Below are 18,961 nucleotides of genomic sequence, written 5' to 3' on the forward strand. Positions count from 1 at the left end.
TATCTATCTATCTATCTATCTATCTATCTATCTATCTATCTATCTATCTATCTATCTATCTATCTATCTATCTATCTATCTATCTATCTATCTATCTATCTATCTATCTATCTATCTATCTATCTATCTATCTATCTATCTATCTATCGATAACCAATCTGAATGATTACATCGCCTTCGTCATGTCTGCGGTCCACATCCGTCCCTCCACAACGCGACGCAACGCACAATTTCCACTCATTGATGCGTACATTTCACAGCAAAAGCCAGGAAACTGGGAAAAGGGCCAGGTTTCAAAAGAAAAACTTTCGTTGTACTTTCAAAATAAAAATGTATGAGACTTAATTTCACATTTTTATAGTTTATTACTATATTTTTATAGTATATTTTACATTGCAGTGAAAGTGATCTGGAAGTCCTTCATTTTTTTGTCGATCAACTTTTCAGTGAAGCAAAAAAGAAAAAAAGCTTCAGCAGAAAAATTATCAGAAATGGATTTCAGTTTCCTTCAGAAATTAATCTGCAAGTTCCCACCTTTTTACTCCGACCTGACGCATTCGAAGCTCCTGCACTTTTCCCTCTCCAACTCAATGATTTGTCAGATTTTTTTTCTTCTCTTTTTTTGTATGAAAAAGCTTCAAACAAACTGAGCGGCATCAACTGTGTCATGGAGGGACATCTGAAACGTGACATGAAGGAGATTTCCTCTGCTCTGTAAACATCCTGGTTCTGATTTTAAGTGACGATGAGTTAATTTCACTTCAGGAGCAGGTGACTCAAAGACCATCCAGGAGAAAGAAGATGCTTCAACTCACTCCATGATTTTCATGTAAAAATGAAGGCAGAAGAGGGAAAAAAAAGAAATAACTGATATTCATACCTGAGCCTGAAAGTGATGGAGATTTTGTGTAACTGATGCTCAAACCGACAGCAGAACTTCCGGTTTTCTGTTTTCTGAGCTGTCTTTGAAGGCTCAGCACTTTTCCCAGCCTCCCTGAAGGCATCACTGTTTTTGAGTGCTGATTACCTGTTTACTCACCTGTGTATCTGAGCTGGTTTTCTGTCTCTGAACTCGCAGTAAGTATCTTCCTCATACAAACTGGACACTTTGCTTTAGAATCAAATCTACTCATGTTCTTGGATTATGGATGTCAGGTGCTGAAATTCAGAACAACCGCCTGCTCTTGAACTTGTTTCTTAGTCCTCTCCTCTGTAAAAAGCAGGGAGCGTCTTTAGCCTGCGTTTTCCTGGTCCTCTGACTCCATCTTCAAACATTCTTCTGGAAGGTACCTGCTCAAACAAGCCGAGCTTACCTGAGTTTCTCAGGAGACAGAGGCGCCTGTCTCTGCTGCCGCACTCCTCTTCCTTTGCCTTAAAGCAGTTTGTTTAACAAATCTTCTTAATCTTGTCTCTTGACTCTGCGTCCCTGAGATCCCAACAGTGATCATTACAAAGAACAAAGACCAATAAAACCTCAAGGTGAGGATTGATAAACATCCAAAGACGACGACGCTTAAACCTCAACACTGATAATAAAAGATGGGGTTTATATATAGCAATCAGTCTATTATAGACCCACTCTGATAAAAAAAGTGTTTTTAACATGTTCTTGTGGCATTTTTTTCTAATGATGGAGGACAAATAGTAAGGAAAATTAAGCTTTAAAATGCATGTCTGAATATTACTTTTTTGAATTGTTGTAATTGAAAATTGTGCACGAAAAGAACAGTTTGAAAAAGTCTGTAGCTGTGATTGAGACGCTTCTATTGACGGGCCACAAACTCCCTGCTCAGCTGGTGCATCCACTGTCAGACAAATGGATTCATGTACGTCTTTGTTTTCCTCGTCTGAGCTGGAATCTGGATCTTCACTGTACAACTGGATCGCTCCAATAATGTTGGATGTTTTTGTTGCACTTGTAATGTTAGCTTGAGGCTGTGAGGGGCTGTAAGCTAGCGGGACATGGTGTAAACCGAGAGATGATAGAACATTTGGTATGGGCTTACTCTGCACCAATGGTTCTGCCAACAACTAGGAGGTGAACTTCTAATGAATTTCTGCCTCTCTGTGGAAGAGGCTAAAAACGACATTCATTATTATGAAAAGTCCACGGGAGCATCTTGAAATGAGTGTAACGGACTATTCTCCTCATTTTGGTGCTCCTCGTGTGCAAGATAAGCAACATGGACTTCTGCATATGTGAATGATAAGGGCAGAATAAAGAGGCGGTTTTACACCCAGATGTGCACCTCTGAGCTCCCTTATTTTACATATAACTCCTTAGGCCTGCAGCGGTGGCATGCAGGCTACAGTGGATCATTAGAGGATTACTGTTGGATTTAAAAACATCCCAAAATCTAACTAGTTAAAAGAACTGAGAGTTACGAATAAAAAGAATTGTTTTTCATTGACTCACATTGAGTTCAGGAAACAGAAACGCATAGTTTTATCTCCTTTTGTGATTTGTCTTTTTTGAGTCAAGCATTTTTTATTGCAGATGAAGAGTGAAAACAAATAAAATAATGTATAAAATTGAAATCAATACCATTGAGTTCTTCAGCTTTCCCGTTGAACTGAAATTAAATTTGTACACGTTTTTTTTCTTACCTTAAATGTTATTAGGATCATTTTGACAGGAAAGATCGCGATCTGCGCGCGCACACCTTCTCAAAAACACTTTTCAAGTGTTTAGCTCTTTGTGGCAAAAGAAAAATCTGACTTAATGGCGATCCAGCTGCGTGGATCACAGTCCAAATTATAGACTGTGATGTCATGACGCACAGCTCCTATTCTTCACCTTCTCCGTTTGTGGCCCCCACTCAGCTGATGCATTAAGAAGTGCGGGCTTTCGTGGTGGGCTCTGAACGCCCCCGCTTTCTGGTGCTGCGTGTTCGGTTCTGGTGATTCTGCCGGACTGTGTTCGTTTGGGCATTTCTGTCCCTTTGGATCCAGAGTGCAGCCATCCTGGTTCCTGCGCTCGAACACGTTTACTCATTGAGAAAAGACAGGAGCCGTACTCCATCCTCATCCCCATCCTCGCCCTCTAGCACCCCGCCCCTTCCTCCTCTCCGACTCTCCCCTCCGTGCGTCTGAGGGGTACGTCGCCGTGCACGTGCCGGGGAGAGAGAGTCGCAACTGTTCCGTGCGCTGTCCGCCGGACGTTAGCGAGTATTGGCGCTCTGCAACCGGGTGGCGGAGGCGGAGGAAGGGGGGAGACTGGACTCGGAACCAGGAGAAGCGCCGCGGCTTCTCATAGCCCGCTCTCCCGAAACATGGAGTTGTTTCTTCTCGTCCTTCTACCCCTTTTTTCGGGATTATTTCCGCGCGCCGAGCCTGCGGAGGTGTCGGACGGGGAGAAAGGTAAGCCGGAGCCAGGCCGCCGGGGTGCGCAGTCCGCTCAAACTTGGCACGGCGGGTCTGGGGATGCTGCGGGAGCCGGTGCGGCGCGGTGGATGGAGCTGAAGGGGTTGGAATGATTAGAGTTGACGGGGGACGCCGTGGCGGTGCGGGGCGGCTATCCACGGATGCCACCTGTGTCACGCTTGCAGGAGCTGCGCGTGCGTTTTTGAGGAGGATCCGCGCGGAGCGGGGCAGGCTCGCTGTCTGCGCCCGCAGGTGCGCAGCGGCGCTTTGCTTGGATGCAGCAGGTGAAGCTCTCCTGGATCCGGAGAGGGCTCGTCCTCCTGCATCTCTCTGCTGTGGGATGTCTTGGCTCGTGGCATCAGCTCTGTGGCGCGCACTGACCCAGCAGACGGCCGTCACTGAAGGATTTTGGGGATTGAGCAGATATTTGCTCCTGGATGGGGGCTGGTGGTGTCAGGAGGCTGCTGTCAGAGTCTCACGCGCTTCAGCATGCAGATTAGTTGGGGCTCGTTTTTATTTGCTTGTACATTCAGTGTCATTGAGAGAAACCTTCCCAAGCATCTCAACTTATTGATTTATTCAGATGAGCCCCTTTTAAGGTTTCTTACTTATAAAGAAATGGGAAATTAATCCTCCTTTAGTCTCAGTTTTCCTTAATTCTCTGAGTTTCAGTTCTTATTGAAAAAAAAGTAAAATTCTTTGGATTTTTGAAAACCAAATCTCATCTTTTCCATTTAGACGTTCCTCTTCCCTCCCTCCTTTAGATTGTCAGAGCTGCTCTGCTTGACTGTCACAAATGTCACTGACCCCCCCCCCACACACACACACCACCACCTCCACTTTATCACCAACTCGGTCTGGAAAACAGGGCTGGGGGTCTGCCTCCCAATCACAGCAGGCAGAACAAACAGCAGAGTGCTCCTCTCTGTGCGTGAAATGAAAAGATGGATTCGCCTCTTTCAGCTCCTTGAGAGCTGCTCTTGTCTGCTGCAGGGCGTGAGGTGGGGGCACTACATTTTAGCCCGGCTCAGAGTGAAAAAACGAGACACGGCTCTAATGGCTCATCGGGGTTAGCAGCATATTTAAATTGAAAACCTTTAGGATCAATTCACCCTGGCATAGATCTGTGGGAGAGGGAAGATGGGACGCTGTGTGTGGATCTCTTGTCTGCTGTCCGGCTCCATTTGCAGCCAGAATAAATGAGGGCTCTCCTCTCTGTGTCTAAATGGATGGTAACGATAATGGCATTTCTTTCAACGCCAGAGCTGCTTGTTAGTTTAAATAGTCTAAAAATTAATTTGATGTGGGGAGGCAGCATTCCTCTGCTGAATGAATTAAAAGCATCTCCGGAGCTCATTCCCTCTTTGGCATTAGAGTTTGTCTCTTAAATGTTCTTCTAACATTGGCTCCAAAGTGCTGATCTGACAAAACCATCAGCTTAGGAAATCTGGGCAACTTGTTTTCTAAAGAAACATCTAAATACTCTTTAATCCGATGCAATGACCTCAGCTCCAGATAAGCATCGGCAAACAGCTCAAGGTTGTTTGTAATGTACACCCCATTTAAAAGTTGATAGCATTGTGAAAGGCGCAGATAGGTCCAAACACTAATGCAGGTGAGACAGCCTGAGGAGCTAATTAAATGAGTGTGTGAGATACCATCGCGCAAGTTCACGCAAGCAAGCGCAGACACACAAAGGAAGCCTTAGTTGGTGTTTGTGCGCATACGCTGACCAGCAGAGATAAAAAGCAATCTGCCTGCATATTTTAAAATGTCTATAATTCAATCTCCAGGAACGTCTGGGATGAACCAGCAGAGCCAGAATATGCTGGAGGTAAATTACAATAGCTGATTTGGAACCAATCATCATGAATAGAACAAATATACCAATCTTATCTGAAGAAAGAGGGAAAAAAAATCAATTGAGTTTAAAAAGACTTTATTCCCCAGTCTTGTTTTGGCGTGATAAGAATAAAAACAGTAATGCAAAAGTGTTTGTTTGGATTCAACTCAACTAATGATCATAAATCAATCGTTCTTACTTGCAGAAAGATAGCAAATGTTTTTTTAAAGATAACATAATAACTATAGTGATGTTTACTTGGTTTCCTTCTTTGCATAAACAAATATTGTTTTTATTTTATTTTAATTAATTTTATTTTTGTGAATTAAATAATTACAAATGGATAACCATAATGATATAAATAAGTGCATTTTGCAAGTAAGTTGGAATATTTTATTTATAGAGATAAAGCAACGCAGAAAAGGAGAAAAAAATTATCCTTCAGTTGCAAATTCTTCAAAAATATCACAAAGATCAAATGTTTCTTGAGCAAAAGAACAGAAAACATTAATTGTAAAAATCCTTTTTATTTTTTACAAATAATGTGTGGACTTTGGTATGCGATGAATTTTATACAAAATGAAAGATGGCGTCTGCTTCCTTGTCCCTGAGTTTTCTTCTGTCTGCTCATGTTTCCTTGCACTGAGGAGCTTCTGCTGCTCCTTCTCACATTTTGCTGTCGGTGTTTTGGAGGGAAAATCTAGTTAGAAAAAACACGAATGTTTCACCTTTCCCGGTGGGCTCGACATGAACTCATTCTGCAACGTGAAGATGTTTCTAAGACTCGATAGGGAAGCAAAGCTTTGAAAGAGAAACTTGTTTTGAAGTCTACAATTTTTTTTTATATCAAGACAAACTGCTTGATCTTTAATGTTGAGCTGTTGGTCCGTTTTCTCTTTCCCCGAGTTTCCCACATTGCTTTTGGCAAACATTGTTCACTAACATTCTGAAATGAGGAGTTCGTCCTCCTCCTGACTCAGTGCTCCTGTTTCACACTCGATAACCAGAGCCGCTGCAGCAATGGTGCAAGGACGACCATCTGGATAATCCCATGGACATTCTTGTCAGTTTTAAGGAAATGTTGCCTCTAATGATGGAAAGATGTGCATGTCCTCCCATGTCTGGATTCACGGTCTTCACCACAACCTTACAGGGGTGTGAATGGAAGGGGACCGGGCTTTTTTTGTGTTTGCCCTGCAAAATCAGATTCCCACTGTGAGCCCTTAAACTGGTGTGACATTGTGCACATGAAAAGGAATACAAACAAGCTTTAAAAACTATGTGACTTGATGCTTTCAGTATAATTAAGCATGTTCTTGCATTAAAATGGAGGTTTATAATTTTCAATCTTATGTGTTTCCATAGATAGATGTTGCACATCATTGTTTGGGGGCATCAAACTGTTTAAAAAGTAGAAATTCCAATCTTTTGGTTAAAGGTCTAATTGGTCTGACTGAATGTTTTGTAAAATCATATTCAATCCTAGTGAAAGTGAAGTGGATCAGTCTGTGTGGGGTGAAAGGTCACTTCTGAGGCGCTCCTGACTCGCTTGTATCTCAGCCAGCAGAACTGCTCTGACTGATTAGTTGAATTTACGTCGTTTTTAATCTGTCTTTGTGCTCGTCTTTGCTTCTTGAGTTGGAACAGTGGCTTTACCCCAGATTTACGCGGGTCTGGAGTCCGTCCATGCCTTCTCCTTCCTTACTTTGGCCTTGTAAAATGCACGTTTTGGGTCATGAACAATGTTGTACTTCCAAAATTAAATTTTCGTCATCCATGCCAAAAATGGAAACCGGGGTTAACGTGTGTTAATGTATGGAAATGTCACCTTAAATATGAAATACAATTATATAAAGTTTTTGTTTGATAGTACAAGAGAAGTTTTTATTTTGAAATCCAGACATGTTTCCTGTTTCTCTGGCCTTTTTACCGCAACATTGACGCATCAACAGACCGGATAGAACTCCTGCGTAAAGCTTGAGTTGGGTTGTCAGATGTCAGGCGCAGACGTGGCGGAGGCGAGGTAAACATTCTGATTGAATCATGAATGTATTATTTTTCTGTGTCAACGCAAAGCAACAGAGACGAAGTGCAGACGGACCAGTGGAAATCAGCCTTTAGAGTGATCTGGTGTTTTCCACAACTAAATCCATGTCCCATTCTCAGGAGTTTATGGCAGCGACCCCCAACCCCTGGGCCGCGGACCGGCACCGGTCTGTGGGACAGTTGAGCCGCAGGAAAAAAAAAAACCCAAGATGACCTACATTTTTGGTTTTGTTTTGTTTAACTGATTCTGATGGAAGTTTTATTTTGGAAAACTACTGGATTTTTACACCACATCTGACAAATTTTTGACTCACTGCTCGGTCATGTGTCGAAAATCCATCTGCTACTTTCTTAAAGCGGCTGCGCTGACTGCTAGATTTAAACCCCCAAGCTAGCAGAGAAACAAACATATTTGGAAAGTTTCCTTCGGCAGAAAGGATCCAGTGAGGAAACAGAAGAAGGTTTTGACTTCAAAATAAAAGACAGCTGCATTTAACAGACAAAATCACAGCAGTCTCTAATTTTATGGATTTTTTGAGACAGTTGTTCTCACAGACCATAGAAATAATGCAGAATGTTCAGCAACCAGCTGTCTAATATTAAGAGGATGTTGCTATAATAGTTGCTCAAAAGGTGAATCTATGTTTATCATTAAAATAGAGTTTTTTTTAAACATTTTGTATTTATTTATGTCGCACCTGAGGCTGAAGTTGGCGTCATATTTTTTTTTTAGCTTCCATTTTGACTGATGTGGGTTAATGGAAAATCAATGTCACATTTTGAAATAGATTCCACGATTCCTAGACTAAATCAAGGGTAAAAATAAGTTTTAAAGCAGTTGCAGATATTTAAAGATAAACTTTATCCTCAAAAGTTAAAGAAAACTAGAATTGGACACCCACTTTCGCCTCATACAGGGCTGTTTTTCTAAACGTTGTCTGACATTAAACCGGTCCATGGCCTGAAAAAGGTTGGAGACCACTGTGTGACTGAGGGAGGGGGCTTGAGGATTTTAGCGGTCTTGTTGTGGACGAACTGTCCCCTTACATTGCAGCTGATTCATTCACATGCAGTCCTCTGTTGAATCAGTTATCAAAGCTAATCTAAAAAGGAAGCTTTCTGAAAGCTTTTCAGATCCACTGAACCCCCCACTAAAATGTATGAAGGAAGGGGCAAAACTGAGGTGTTGACTCTTGACATTTTGATTCAAGCAGAAATGCCTTACATGAAGGTCACAATCATACAAGCCTGACTGAGCTGCAAAGGGAACACATTTTAAGTTGCTGCAGCTAAACATTATTTTAAAAAAAGCCTCTCAAGAACTGCTGTTTCTTAGTTGAACTTTCTTTCAGAATATGAACTGCTCAACATTTTAAATTGGACATTAAAACTGCAGTTTTTCCCCTAAGCTGCAAAAAAAAAGCCCGTAAATCTAAAGGGACTCTGTTCTGACACGACTGAATTGGACGTTTGGGGCATGCATCGGTGATTATGCAGTCCAGAAGTAACGCTATCTAAAGGTGTACCCCCCCCCCCCCCCCCAGCTAAGTGAAATAAACTGTTACATTTCTCACATCAACCGCAGGGAACAACACCCAAGTGCATACAGAACGCTGGCAGGCAGGAAGCATCGGCTCTTTTTATAAGCTAATGTGAAAAATACGGTCTCAAAGTAAGACGGGCAGCTTGGAAGCAAGAGCAGGTGTTGGATGACAAGAGCCGAAAAACGTAAACATCCAAACGGCGCATATGGCTGCGTGACAAGACGCCAAGGCAGGATGGCAGGTGAGCAGGCACAAGGGCTGATGGGAGAATTAGAAACAGGTGGGTGTGGCATTCTGCTCAAGCAGGGAGAAAGTTTGAGGGCATGTGTCAGATGGATTGACAGGATGAGCAAAATAAATCTAATACGATTCTATGAAATATTCATTAAATCAATTATTAATGTGTAGGAAAACAGTATATTGGTTTGAATACACGTTTCTCCATTGATTTGCACTGTTTGCTTATATTGGAATCTAATAAATCAAAAAATCAGTTGAATTTTTCAGCACTAACTTCTTTTTCCACATGCTTCCACTAACTACTCATGCCTGCTAAAACAACTAAAAAGGACAAAATAACCTAAAATAAGTTGGCATTGCGGCAGACTTGCCTTTATCGTGGAATTTAAGCAGGCAGAAACCTTGAAAACTCAAAGAGAATTACTTTGTGAATCTGTGGGCAAACGCTTACAGAATGATTTAAAAACTGTATAGTTCTTCAGACAGAAAAGATTCCAAATAAAAAGGTTTGAGGATCCCTTTCATTTTAACTCTTGGTTTGTTTTAGTCATCGGAAATCTACTCCATACAAATCTACATTCAATCTATTTCCTTTCTTGACTGGTTTTCTTTAAATGATTGTTTTGCTCACTAATTATTAAACATCTATTAGAGACAGATTCTCCTTTTTAAATTAATTTCATCATGAAAAACGTATTTATTTAAATTAATTGCCTTTAGCATAAAAAAACAACCCTTGCAGATCAATGAACTATTGTTGAACTAAAAGCATTTTTATAATTTCGGTTTCTACAGAACGTTAATGAGACAAATTCCAGAATGTTTTGAAAAGTGTAGGATTTTTTTATACTTAGACTTTTAATGTACTGCAGCTTTACATTTTTTTATGCACTGGGGCTGTATGCTGGTTTAGTATTTCATCTCAGATGGGTCTTTCTGGTAGGACTTTTGCTCGTTCTTCTCATGCATGACTGGGATCCAACTTCCTCCCACAGAACGTGCTTCATAGGTTGGTTTCATTCGTTCATAGGTTGGATGGAATGGTTTCTGTGAATGTGGTTCTCTGATGAACCGGCCACCTGTCTAGAGTGTGTCCTCCCTTTGACCCATGCCAGGACAGGGTCCTGTGGGAGCGCACTCCAGAGAAGGCCGGTGTAGATGATGGATGGTTAAAAATATAATTCTGACCTTTTTCCAATACTGTTATTTTATGAGTCTACAATGACTTCTAGAGCCTCATAGTGGATCCTGTATCCTATTATGTTGAATAACACTATGACTACGAATGAAACTTCATGTGACCATAGTACTATCATAGTAGTACTTTTTTGAAATTTTTGTTCTCATAGCATATGTGTCTTCAGGACTGACATTTACCTAAACTTATTCTGAAAACCAGAATATATTGCACTGTAAATAGATAAGTTAACTTATAGATAAGTTAATTCTTTAGATAAGAGTTCTGGTACATCACCTGTCCGTCCTGGGGGAGGATCCCTCCTTCATGTGGACACCCCTGAGGTTTCTTCTTTTTTTCCCGGAATCCGTTTTTTTTTTAGGAATTTTCCCTTACCGTGAAGGAGAGTCTAAGGCAGGGGTGGGCAATGCCAGGCCTCGAGGGCCGGTGTGTCTGCATGACTTCCAGATATTCGTGCCCTACGCATGGCTGATTACCTGGTTCAGGTGTGTCCAGACAATCAGAACATGCCAGAGCAGGGTATGTTGGAAAACATGCAGGAATGCAGACCTCAGCGTCCACCTCTGGTCTAAGGGGAGGGATGCCCGGTTCGGTTTAAGTAGTCTGCTTAATTTGTTTATTTTAACATTCTCCTATTGAATTCTATGTATTCATGATCCTTATGATATTATGTGTACTTTAGAATTACTGGTACGAAGCCCATTGAGACGACTGTTGTTGTGATTTTGGAGTAGATAAATAAAACGATAAAGTTTAATTGAATTAAAAACACTTCTGCTACCATGTCAAGTACATTACATTAGTTTATGCTATGATGAAGAAAGTAGCTTTTATTGTGATAAGTGAGCCCTTATAGCTTGATTTCTACTTGTTTTAAATTGGTTATGTTTTCAGCACTTCTGCAAAAACTTTTGAATCTGTCTCCTTTTTCTGCTACTGAAAACAATCCTAAAGCTGCGTTCTCACCCAATGTAATTCATGCATCGGGGGTGTCCAGTTTCAATATGAACTCAGATGCAATAAAAGTTCCTGCGGTGCGTTTAAACGTCGGGCACGGCGGTCTGGCGGCAGCTCGTTTCGGGCGTCACAAGCATCGTGTCCAGAGTTCAGAATTTAAATTCAGCATCAAATTTGCTCTGTGTCAACCAATCAGGGACTCAGCTTTGGCCAATGATGTGTTGATGTTACAATCAGTGGATGGAGTCCAAAACCAACATGAAGGATAATCTGATCATTTTTCTTCTGAACTTTGTAATAATTTTTCTTATTTGTATGGAGACCATAATAAAAAAGTCCTCTGATTTCATTCGTGTTTTTCTTTTTCCCTCCCTGGACTAATGCGGGACAGTAAGTCATCAAACTGAGTCACAAAGAAGCTGAAAGCGCCGTCTTTTGGTGTGAATGCAGCATTAGAGAAGGAACTGTGCAGATCTGAGTAGCAAAAGTCTTAGTCATTTCGTTAGTTGCTCCACATTGCTGATTTGTAGCTCAGAGTTCGGGTTTCCAAGGACAGGAAGGGACTCCGCTTTTTCTCTTCATTTAGCATAGTTGGTAATGTGGACTTTATGAAAGTTGCATTTGGACAACCTTTTTTGTGTCTTTAAAATGAACATTTCCAAGTTTGCAAATGAGGAAGGCTCCATGTGGAGCAAACGGTTCCCAGTCTAAAACTGGACAGGGTCCTCCAATGCACGTGGGGGTGTTCTCTGTGCTGTCCGGGTTCCTCCGACAGTCCAGAGTAATGCATGTTAGGTTAATCGCTGATGCAAAACTGACCACAGGAGTGTGCACGCTTGGTTGTTCCTGTGTGTAGACCTGTGGTGGGCTGGCTCTGTGCCCCGCCTCTCACCTGATGACAGCTGGGATGGAGCCCCCCACCTCTGTGACCCTGAACAGGATGAAAGATGGTCTGGTGGATGCAAATGAGAAACTCATAAACATAAACGTGGAACACATTTGCACTTTTTTTTAAAGCTTCTTTAGCTTCCAGTTACAGAAATAAAATAATTGGATGATTAGGACATATTTTATCCCTCAAAATATGTTCTTTAACGCCATTTGGCATTTCAAAATAAAATTAATTATGGATTCGAAGCCAAGGGGGAATCTAGCTTTTCCTGATAATTTCCATAGTAAAAGAAGACTGTTGCACTGAATGCAAAGAAAGCTGAAAATGTGAAGGTTTGTTACCTTATTAGATCTGAAATACTATTATCTTTTAGAAAAACTCTAAAATATCCACACTACAGCTGAGTCAGGCATATTTGAGGTGTACCAGCTCATTGGATATCAGAAAAGCTTTAAATTGAATTACTGTTGTGTTACGGACTCTTCCTTCCCCTCCATATTAAAAATTCACAACTCTGGGTAGAGTTCAACACCTTTACTTGGGTCTGTGACAGGCATAAAAGAAAAAATACAGCTCCTCTGCAGCTCTATTCGCTCTGAGGGGACAGGCCTGTAGCCAACATTACTTTTCAAAAAAAGTATCAGTTAGTCTTTTGTTTTTTAGAAAATGAATTCAGAGGACTCTGATACTTGGTGGAAGTTTTTGAACAACTGTAATGAATTCAGCTTTTTATGAACAAAGGAAATAAACTGTGCGATTAGAGGATTTGTAGGATCAGAAAATTATGGAAGTGCATTGCATTTAATTAAAAAAATCCTGCTGTTTTTTGATCTTTCTGATTTACAGGCTGTACAGAAAGTTTCTTAAAATTAACTTTTATGCAGTGAACTATAAGAGTCTCTGACCTTAAAGTGGAGCTCTTTGGTTGGTACCTTGAGTTGACCTTCCATGGTCAAGTGGAATTCTGTTTTCAAAGCTGTCTCACTTCCTTTTTGGGAAACCATCATCTTAAAATGATCCTGCCAGCTGTGCGGTCTCCTCTGTAGCTCCATTTTCTGCCCACAACCTGTTCTGACATGGCAGCAAAAGTGTTCACTTCAGCAATCGGCAAGCCTCAGGAGGGAGAAGGGCCCACACACTCACTCTGTCTTCACTCGGTAATTGAAGAAACCACATGTAGATTCAGGTTAAAACTGTGTAAAGCGTTGGAGGAGAGAATGGGGAAAGAACAGCAGATACTGCACGAGTCAGCACTGCTTCATCTTTTGTGCTTTGCTTTTGGCTTCCATGTCAGCTGTACTGCACTTCAGATGCTGTTGCTCTCACGTTTGCTCTTCGTGTTTGCCTTGGCCCTAAAACCAGACAACCCGGATGGTGGCGGTGCGTTGAGTTTCAGGCTGAATGTTAGCAGATTCAGAGCTGCAAGCAAACTGGAATTCTTTCCCCAGCAGCGCATTAAAAACCACCGGAGACTTGACAGGGTTTTTCATGTTTGTTTTTAAGGGCTGCGCTTAGGCAGCATTTTTGCTGTGTTCAGTCCAGCATTCGGCCCTTTACAAGCTGTAGAAAGACACTGAAACATCCATCAGAGGATGTCAGCTGAGTGTTGCGACGGTTGAGCTCTCACATGTCGTTTCAGGACAGAGGTGAAGGATGGCCTCCAGCGACTTAAAAGATTCAGAAAATGGAGCAAGTTCAAGAAAAAAAACACAGATATGGAAAAAAGGCTGTTGGATTTTTGATACTGCCAGGTTTAATATCGCTTCTCGCACCCTTAATGGGTTACAATTCAATCAGGGATAGATTTGCTCTGCTTGTAAAAGTCAGGGGCTGTAAATTGACTTGTGGCATTGATTACCGATAGGAAGAAGCTTTCCCTTTTTGATGCTCATGATCTGTTTTGGTTAAAGTCTGCCTTGACTTAATTATTTGGGTTGCATGGGCTGTTAAATTGAGTTTTTACTTTATTTTACAATGGTAATAATGAACTAAAACGACTTTTAGGAGGAATCTTCCCGGAGTTTAACCTACGATCGGATTTACATGCTAGTAGAAATGTTTCAATAAGCGGAGTACTGTGATAGGCTTCAGTCTTGTGTTCATTGCCATTGGTTGTTGATTAGAGGATCAGCTTTAAGTGAAGACTATACCTCCTAAGCCTACCTTAAGACTCAACAGCGTAACAAAGAAGAGCTATTTGAAATTGAACATCAGCAAAGCAAACAACCTGATCTCTTTAGACGAAGTGGACTAGCTCAACAGAGACTATCTAGAACAGTGTTTTTCAACCAGTGTGCCGTGGGAAATTTCCCTCATTCACTGATCTAAAAACATTTCCCATCTCCAGGATATCAGCTCTGTGTTCATCCAAACAGGCCCTGATAAAACACTGAGTAGTTAGGAATATGAAAGATCATAAAATACTTTTTTCTTTGTGTTTATTTGATTCTATTAAAGACACTTTGATAAGAATGACGGTACAGCGATTTAGCTGCAGCTAAAGCCGTTTTCTGAAAAGTCCCGCCCCTTTAACTTTCTCCGCCAATCATTCTTGGAGTCTTAATCACACGTCATCAGTCTGACCAATCAAAAGTGGTTAAAGACTTCACTTCCTTGTTCTGATTTAGCTCATAAGGTCTCTCAGTTCCAACAGAAATACCAGCTAAAGCTCGTCTTTAGCGGTGTAGCTTTCCACAACAAAACAATGAAGCTCAGAGACGCTTGTCTGTCTGCGTTCGGCGGATTTTTGCACTACATCTCCCATGATGCATTGGGTTAAAGTGACAGCATCTCGGCACACAATAAGTCTCTACTCTTAACGTCTTGAAAAAACAACAAACACAAATCAAACAGTTTTTAAATCTTCTAACTTAACTTTTATTACATCTTTTAGAAAAAACAGCTGCAACTTCCAGCTTTTTCTGCCACAATTATCACAAAAATGCATGTGAGATTGCGGAGGGGCTGTAGATCAATACAGACTATAGGGTTTCTCCTTTCTTTTTTAATTTTTGGATGCTGGTGTACCGCGGGATTTTTGTTAAGGTTAAAGTGTGCCGTGGCTCAAAAAAGGTTGAAAAACACTGATCTAGAAGGTAAGGGCTGAGTGTGAAGCTTGAGGCAGAGTTGAGCAATCCTCTTTCTTCAAGTGTCTCAACGGGTAAAAAAAAAGTCCATCTGCAGCATTTGGTCTGTCAGAGTAGTACCTGTCAGGATTGAGGCAGCCCCCTGAGGAGATAACGTGTACATAAAGTTGTGTTCGCAGCGTGCAAAGACCTTTAGCGTGTCAGCGGCGCATCAGCACACTTTGGTGCATGCTGGTGGACTTTCTTCCTCCAGGACGCCTGCAGCCCAGCAGGAGCTGCAAGTTCCCTCTTCGTTTAAACCGGGTGTGCTTTCTTTGGCCCGTTTGACCCATCTTCAAAGTTTGTGGAACTGATTCAATGTAGTCAATTATTTCTCCGGCCTCTGCCTCTAGCTCCTCATCTGTAGGAAACATGTTTGATGCTCTGATCAACAGGTCAGAGATGGAGATTGGATGATTCGCCGTGTTGTTTACCTAATGTGCAGCCGGCTCATCGGCTTAGCATATTTTTTATTTTGAATCAATATTTTCTTCCTGTTTGCACACATGCATGTGAGTCTATCTTCAGCATTTAGCCATTTCCTCTGTTGTCAGTTTAAATAGTTACACATCAGATGCAGCAACACAGACGATAAGGTTTCAGACACGTAAACACATACAGCCAAATAAACATCAAATGCTGGTAAAACTCCACTCAGTGGTGCTACACTATGGTTAGACTATCCATGCTTTTTAAGAACTCCAAAGCGCCTTTTAAAAATGATCATGTCTAATGAACTGATTCAAACAGAATTTTGAGTTTTGCAAATCCTGACGTGAAATTTTTGAGTTACTTATTTGAATTGGGATTTTATCATAAATAAATGAAAGTAAATATAGAAATTTAAAAATATTTATATTTTGTCCTGTGCATCTTAAAAAACATCTGCATATTAGATTTGTGCACAGTTTAACAGATCAAAATTTCTTATGGAAATGCACAATGAAAAACTCAGATGCTGAAAATTAAGAGCCAGCAGGAACACAAATGGTTTCTAAATGGTTTGGAATGATTAAACAAACCAAATGCTCTCTATAAAGATGGATGTTGACACATAAATACACCAAAAAATCAAACAAGTCAAAATAACTAAAACACAGTCACATGGGGGAAAATATATATATATATATATATTTTCCCCCCATGTTACTGTTTTTTGGTTTGTTTAATCATCAAGAATTGTCTTTCTGTGTTTGTGTATGGTACCATTTCTGAATAAATTGAAAATAACCAATTTATTTTCTAGAAAAGTGTTTCATCCCAAAATCAATAGTTAGAATTGATCTAGAAATAAAAAGACTAGCATGTATCTCTTTTTAGCTTTATTCAACAAAAGCTGAACAAAACTGTCCATCTAAGCACGATGGTAAAGATTTGAGTTCCATTAATCCTCGGGGAAGAGGCTTGATGCTGGGAATGAACCAGGTCTGATTGACTGACTGATTGCTGCCACAAAACCTGAAACTAAAATTACTGCTCAAAGTAAACGTTCACAATACCTTTAGGTCACAAAGTGTTAAGATTAGGATAATGCCTTGAACTTTGTTATAAAACTCGGTACTTAAGTTTGTTATGATTTGGGAATAAATGAAAACAAACAAACAAAAAAGTAATGTAACTAACTACTGCTTTCTTTTTAAACTGACAAATTAACGGGAACTTTAACTTCATATTCTTTGATTGGTGTCAAAAAACTCTGAAGCTCTTAAACATGGATAATATGAACTTGTGGAATGCAGACTTGATGTTTCAAATCTGTTCATTTAATAATGTATTTAGGTGTAGAAAAATGCATGAAAAAACAAACACTTCTGTTGGGTTAGTGTCCTTTTATGTCTCAGGTCTAGATTTGTGCTTCCAGACGCCCCGATATGCTGATGATGATGTTTTTTTTTTGTTTTTTTACAGTGTAAACATTTTTGTTGTCAGACAAGGCAGATGGACTCAAATGCCAATACAACTTAAATTATTAAAAGGAGCAATAATAAATGAAAATTTATTATTTGAAAAATAGGACAGTTTCCTTCCAGAAGCCAAACCAGCAGCATGTTCCAGCAGAAAGACGCCTCCAGTCGTGCTGTAAGAAACGTAACCTGCTGTCTGAGAGCAAATAGCTTTGTGGAGAAAAAATGGGACATTGATGTCCCAAAGATATAATGCAGCCTGGTTACAGAGAGCTTTCTAAATGAGAAGGAGGGTTTTTAATTAACTTCTAAGTTTCATGGAGAGGCAAGGAAAGCGATTCCATTATAGAAGAAATATGGTCTTTTTGTCAGACTGTGTTGTTCTTCAGGCTGCTGTGTTTTTGTCACCTTCTTTTGACTTTTCTTTTTTATGCAATAAAGCTCTTGTCTGTCGACCCATTTCTAAATTGTGTAAACCTTTTGGACACATTTGTGACTAAATGTATATTAAAAACTACCAGAAAATCCTCGAATCAACAACATCTTTTTTTTAACTTAATTTAGTTAAAATCTTTAGTAACTACCACCCTTTGCAAATCTACCACACAAACACACACACACACACACACACACACACACAATGATCTGCAATAGAAAAGTCTAAAAAGATAGAAAAATGCCACAGGAGGGCATGAAAGGTCAAAGTGGAGGGTGGGGGTGGTTACATTTTTAAAGCAGCTTTATAATGCAGAGAGATCCAGCCAACACAAAATGCTGCTTCATGATTAATTTAGCTGTTTATTGGAAAATGCTATGTAATGATTGAGTATTATTTGTTTTCTTTTGTTTCAAAGCCTTTTTATTGAAATAACTCATACAAAATAAATGTATAATACAAAAGTTTGTATTGGTAGTTAAGAGGTTTTTTAAAATAAATTTGTGTTGATACTTTTCTTTGCATTTGCAGCTGGTTTTACAATCTGAGCATGACTCTCCTCCCCTCCACGCAAACGGTTCATGAAATCCTCCTCGTCCTCCTCCATCATACTGCCTATGAAGCTATTAAGTGTTTTCTCTTCCAAATCCTTTGAAAACTTGAAAAACAGCAACACGTTTCAAAAGATTCTGACACATTTCTGAAAGACTAAACCCCTTTTTTGTACAATTCAGTCTAACTAAACTGAGGCTGCCCGGTCTCTGTGACCGTATCAGGAGCTCGGTTCACACAGCCTACAGTAAGTCAGACTTCTTCCCGGAGCACGTTGGACTCCGGCAGGGCTGCCCTTTCCCACCGGTTCTGTTCATAATCTTTATAGAAAGAATTTCTCTGTGCAGCCAGGGACTGGAGGGGATCTGGTTTGGGGACCACAGGATCTCCTCTCTGCTCTTTGCGGATGATGTTGTCCCGTTTGCTTAACCGAGCCAGAACCTCTCGCGTGCATTGCGGCAGTTTTCGGCTGAGTGTGGAGCTGCTGGAATGAGGGTGCGGTGGCAAGTTTCTTAGTGCTGAGTACATCTCAAAATCGCTTCAGCATCAATGAACAGAACCAGAATGACTCCATACATAAGGTGCTCTGGATTAGAAGGCGCAGTTATTTTTTGAAAAAAATGCACCATATAGTGAAGGTATGGTTGTTTTTGATGGATTTAAACAAATATTTGACAGGACTATTTTTTTATTTTTTATTTAGGAGGATATCAAAGCTGCCTAAAAGTGTAACGAAATCCAATGACCGATGCATCGTTTCCTCTTTACAAGAATGTTTTCTTTGTTTTTAAACTTGACTTGCCACAGCATTCAGAAATGACACAACAGCGGTGCGCCTCATTTCCATCCAGAGCTCTTTAC

General features: G+C 40.5%; 1 protein-coding gene across 3 annotated transcripts in view; it reads left to right on the forward strand.

Moving 5' to 3' along the window:
- The first annotated feature begins 2,718 nt into the window (after positions 1 to 2,718).
- The window catches only part of lrp1b (LDL receptor related protein 1B), a 351,436-nt gene continuing 335,193 nt past the window's right edge, over positions 2,719 to 18,961 (forward strand). For 2 of the 3 annotated variants that reach the window (XM_023950576.1, XM_023950577.1), the window contains exon 1: positions 2,720 to 3,360. In XM_023950576.1, coding sequence (XP_023806344.1) covers positions 3,273 to 3,360 — 88 coding nt within the window. In that variant the 5' untranslated portion in view covers positions 2,720 to 3,272. Of the gene's footprint in view, positions 3,361 to 18,961 lie in introns of all 3 variants that reach the window. The other variant, XM_023950578.1, reaches the window with a different exon arrangement.

Source organism: Oryzias latipes, chromosome 21 (assembly GCF_002234675.1).
Source record: "Oryzias latipes chromosome 21, ASM223467v1".
Lineage (NCBI taxonomy): Eukaryota > Metazoa > Chordata > Actinopteri > Beloniformes > Adrianichthyidae > Oryzias > Oryzias latipes.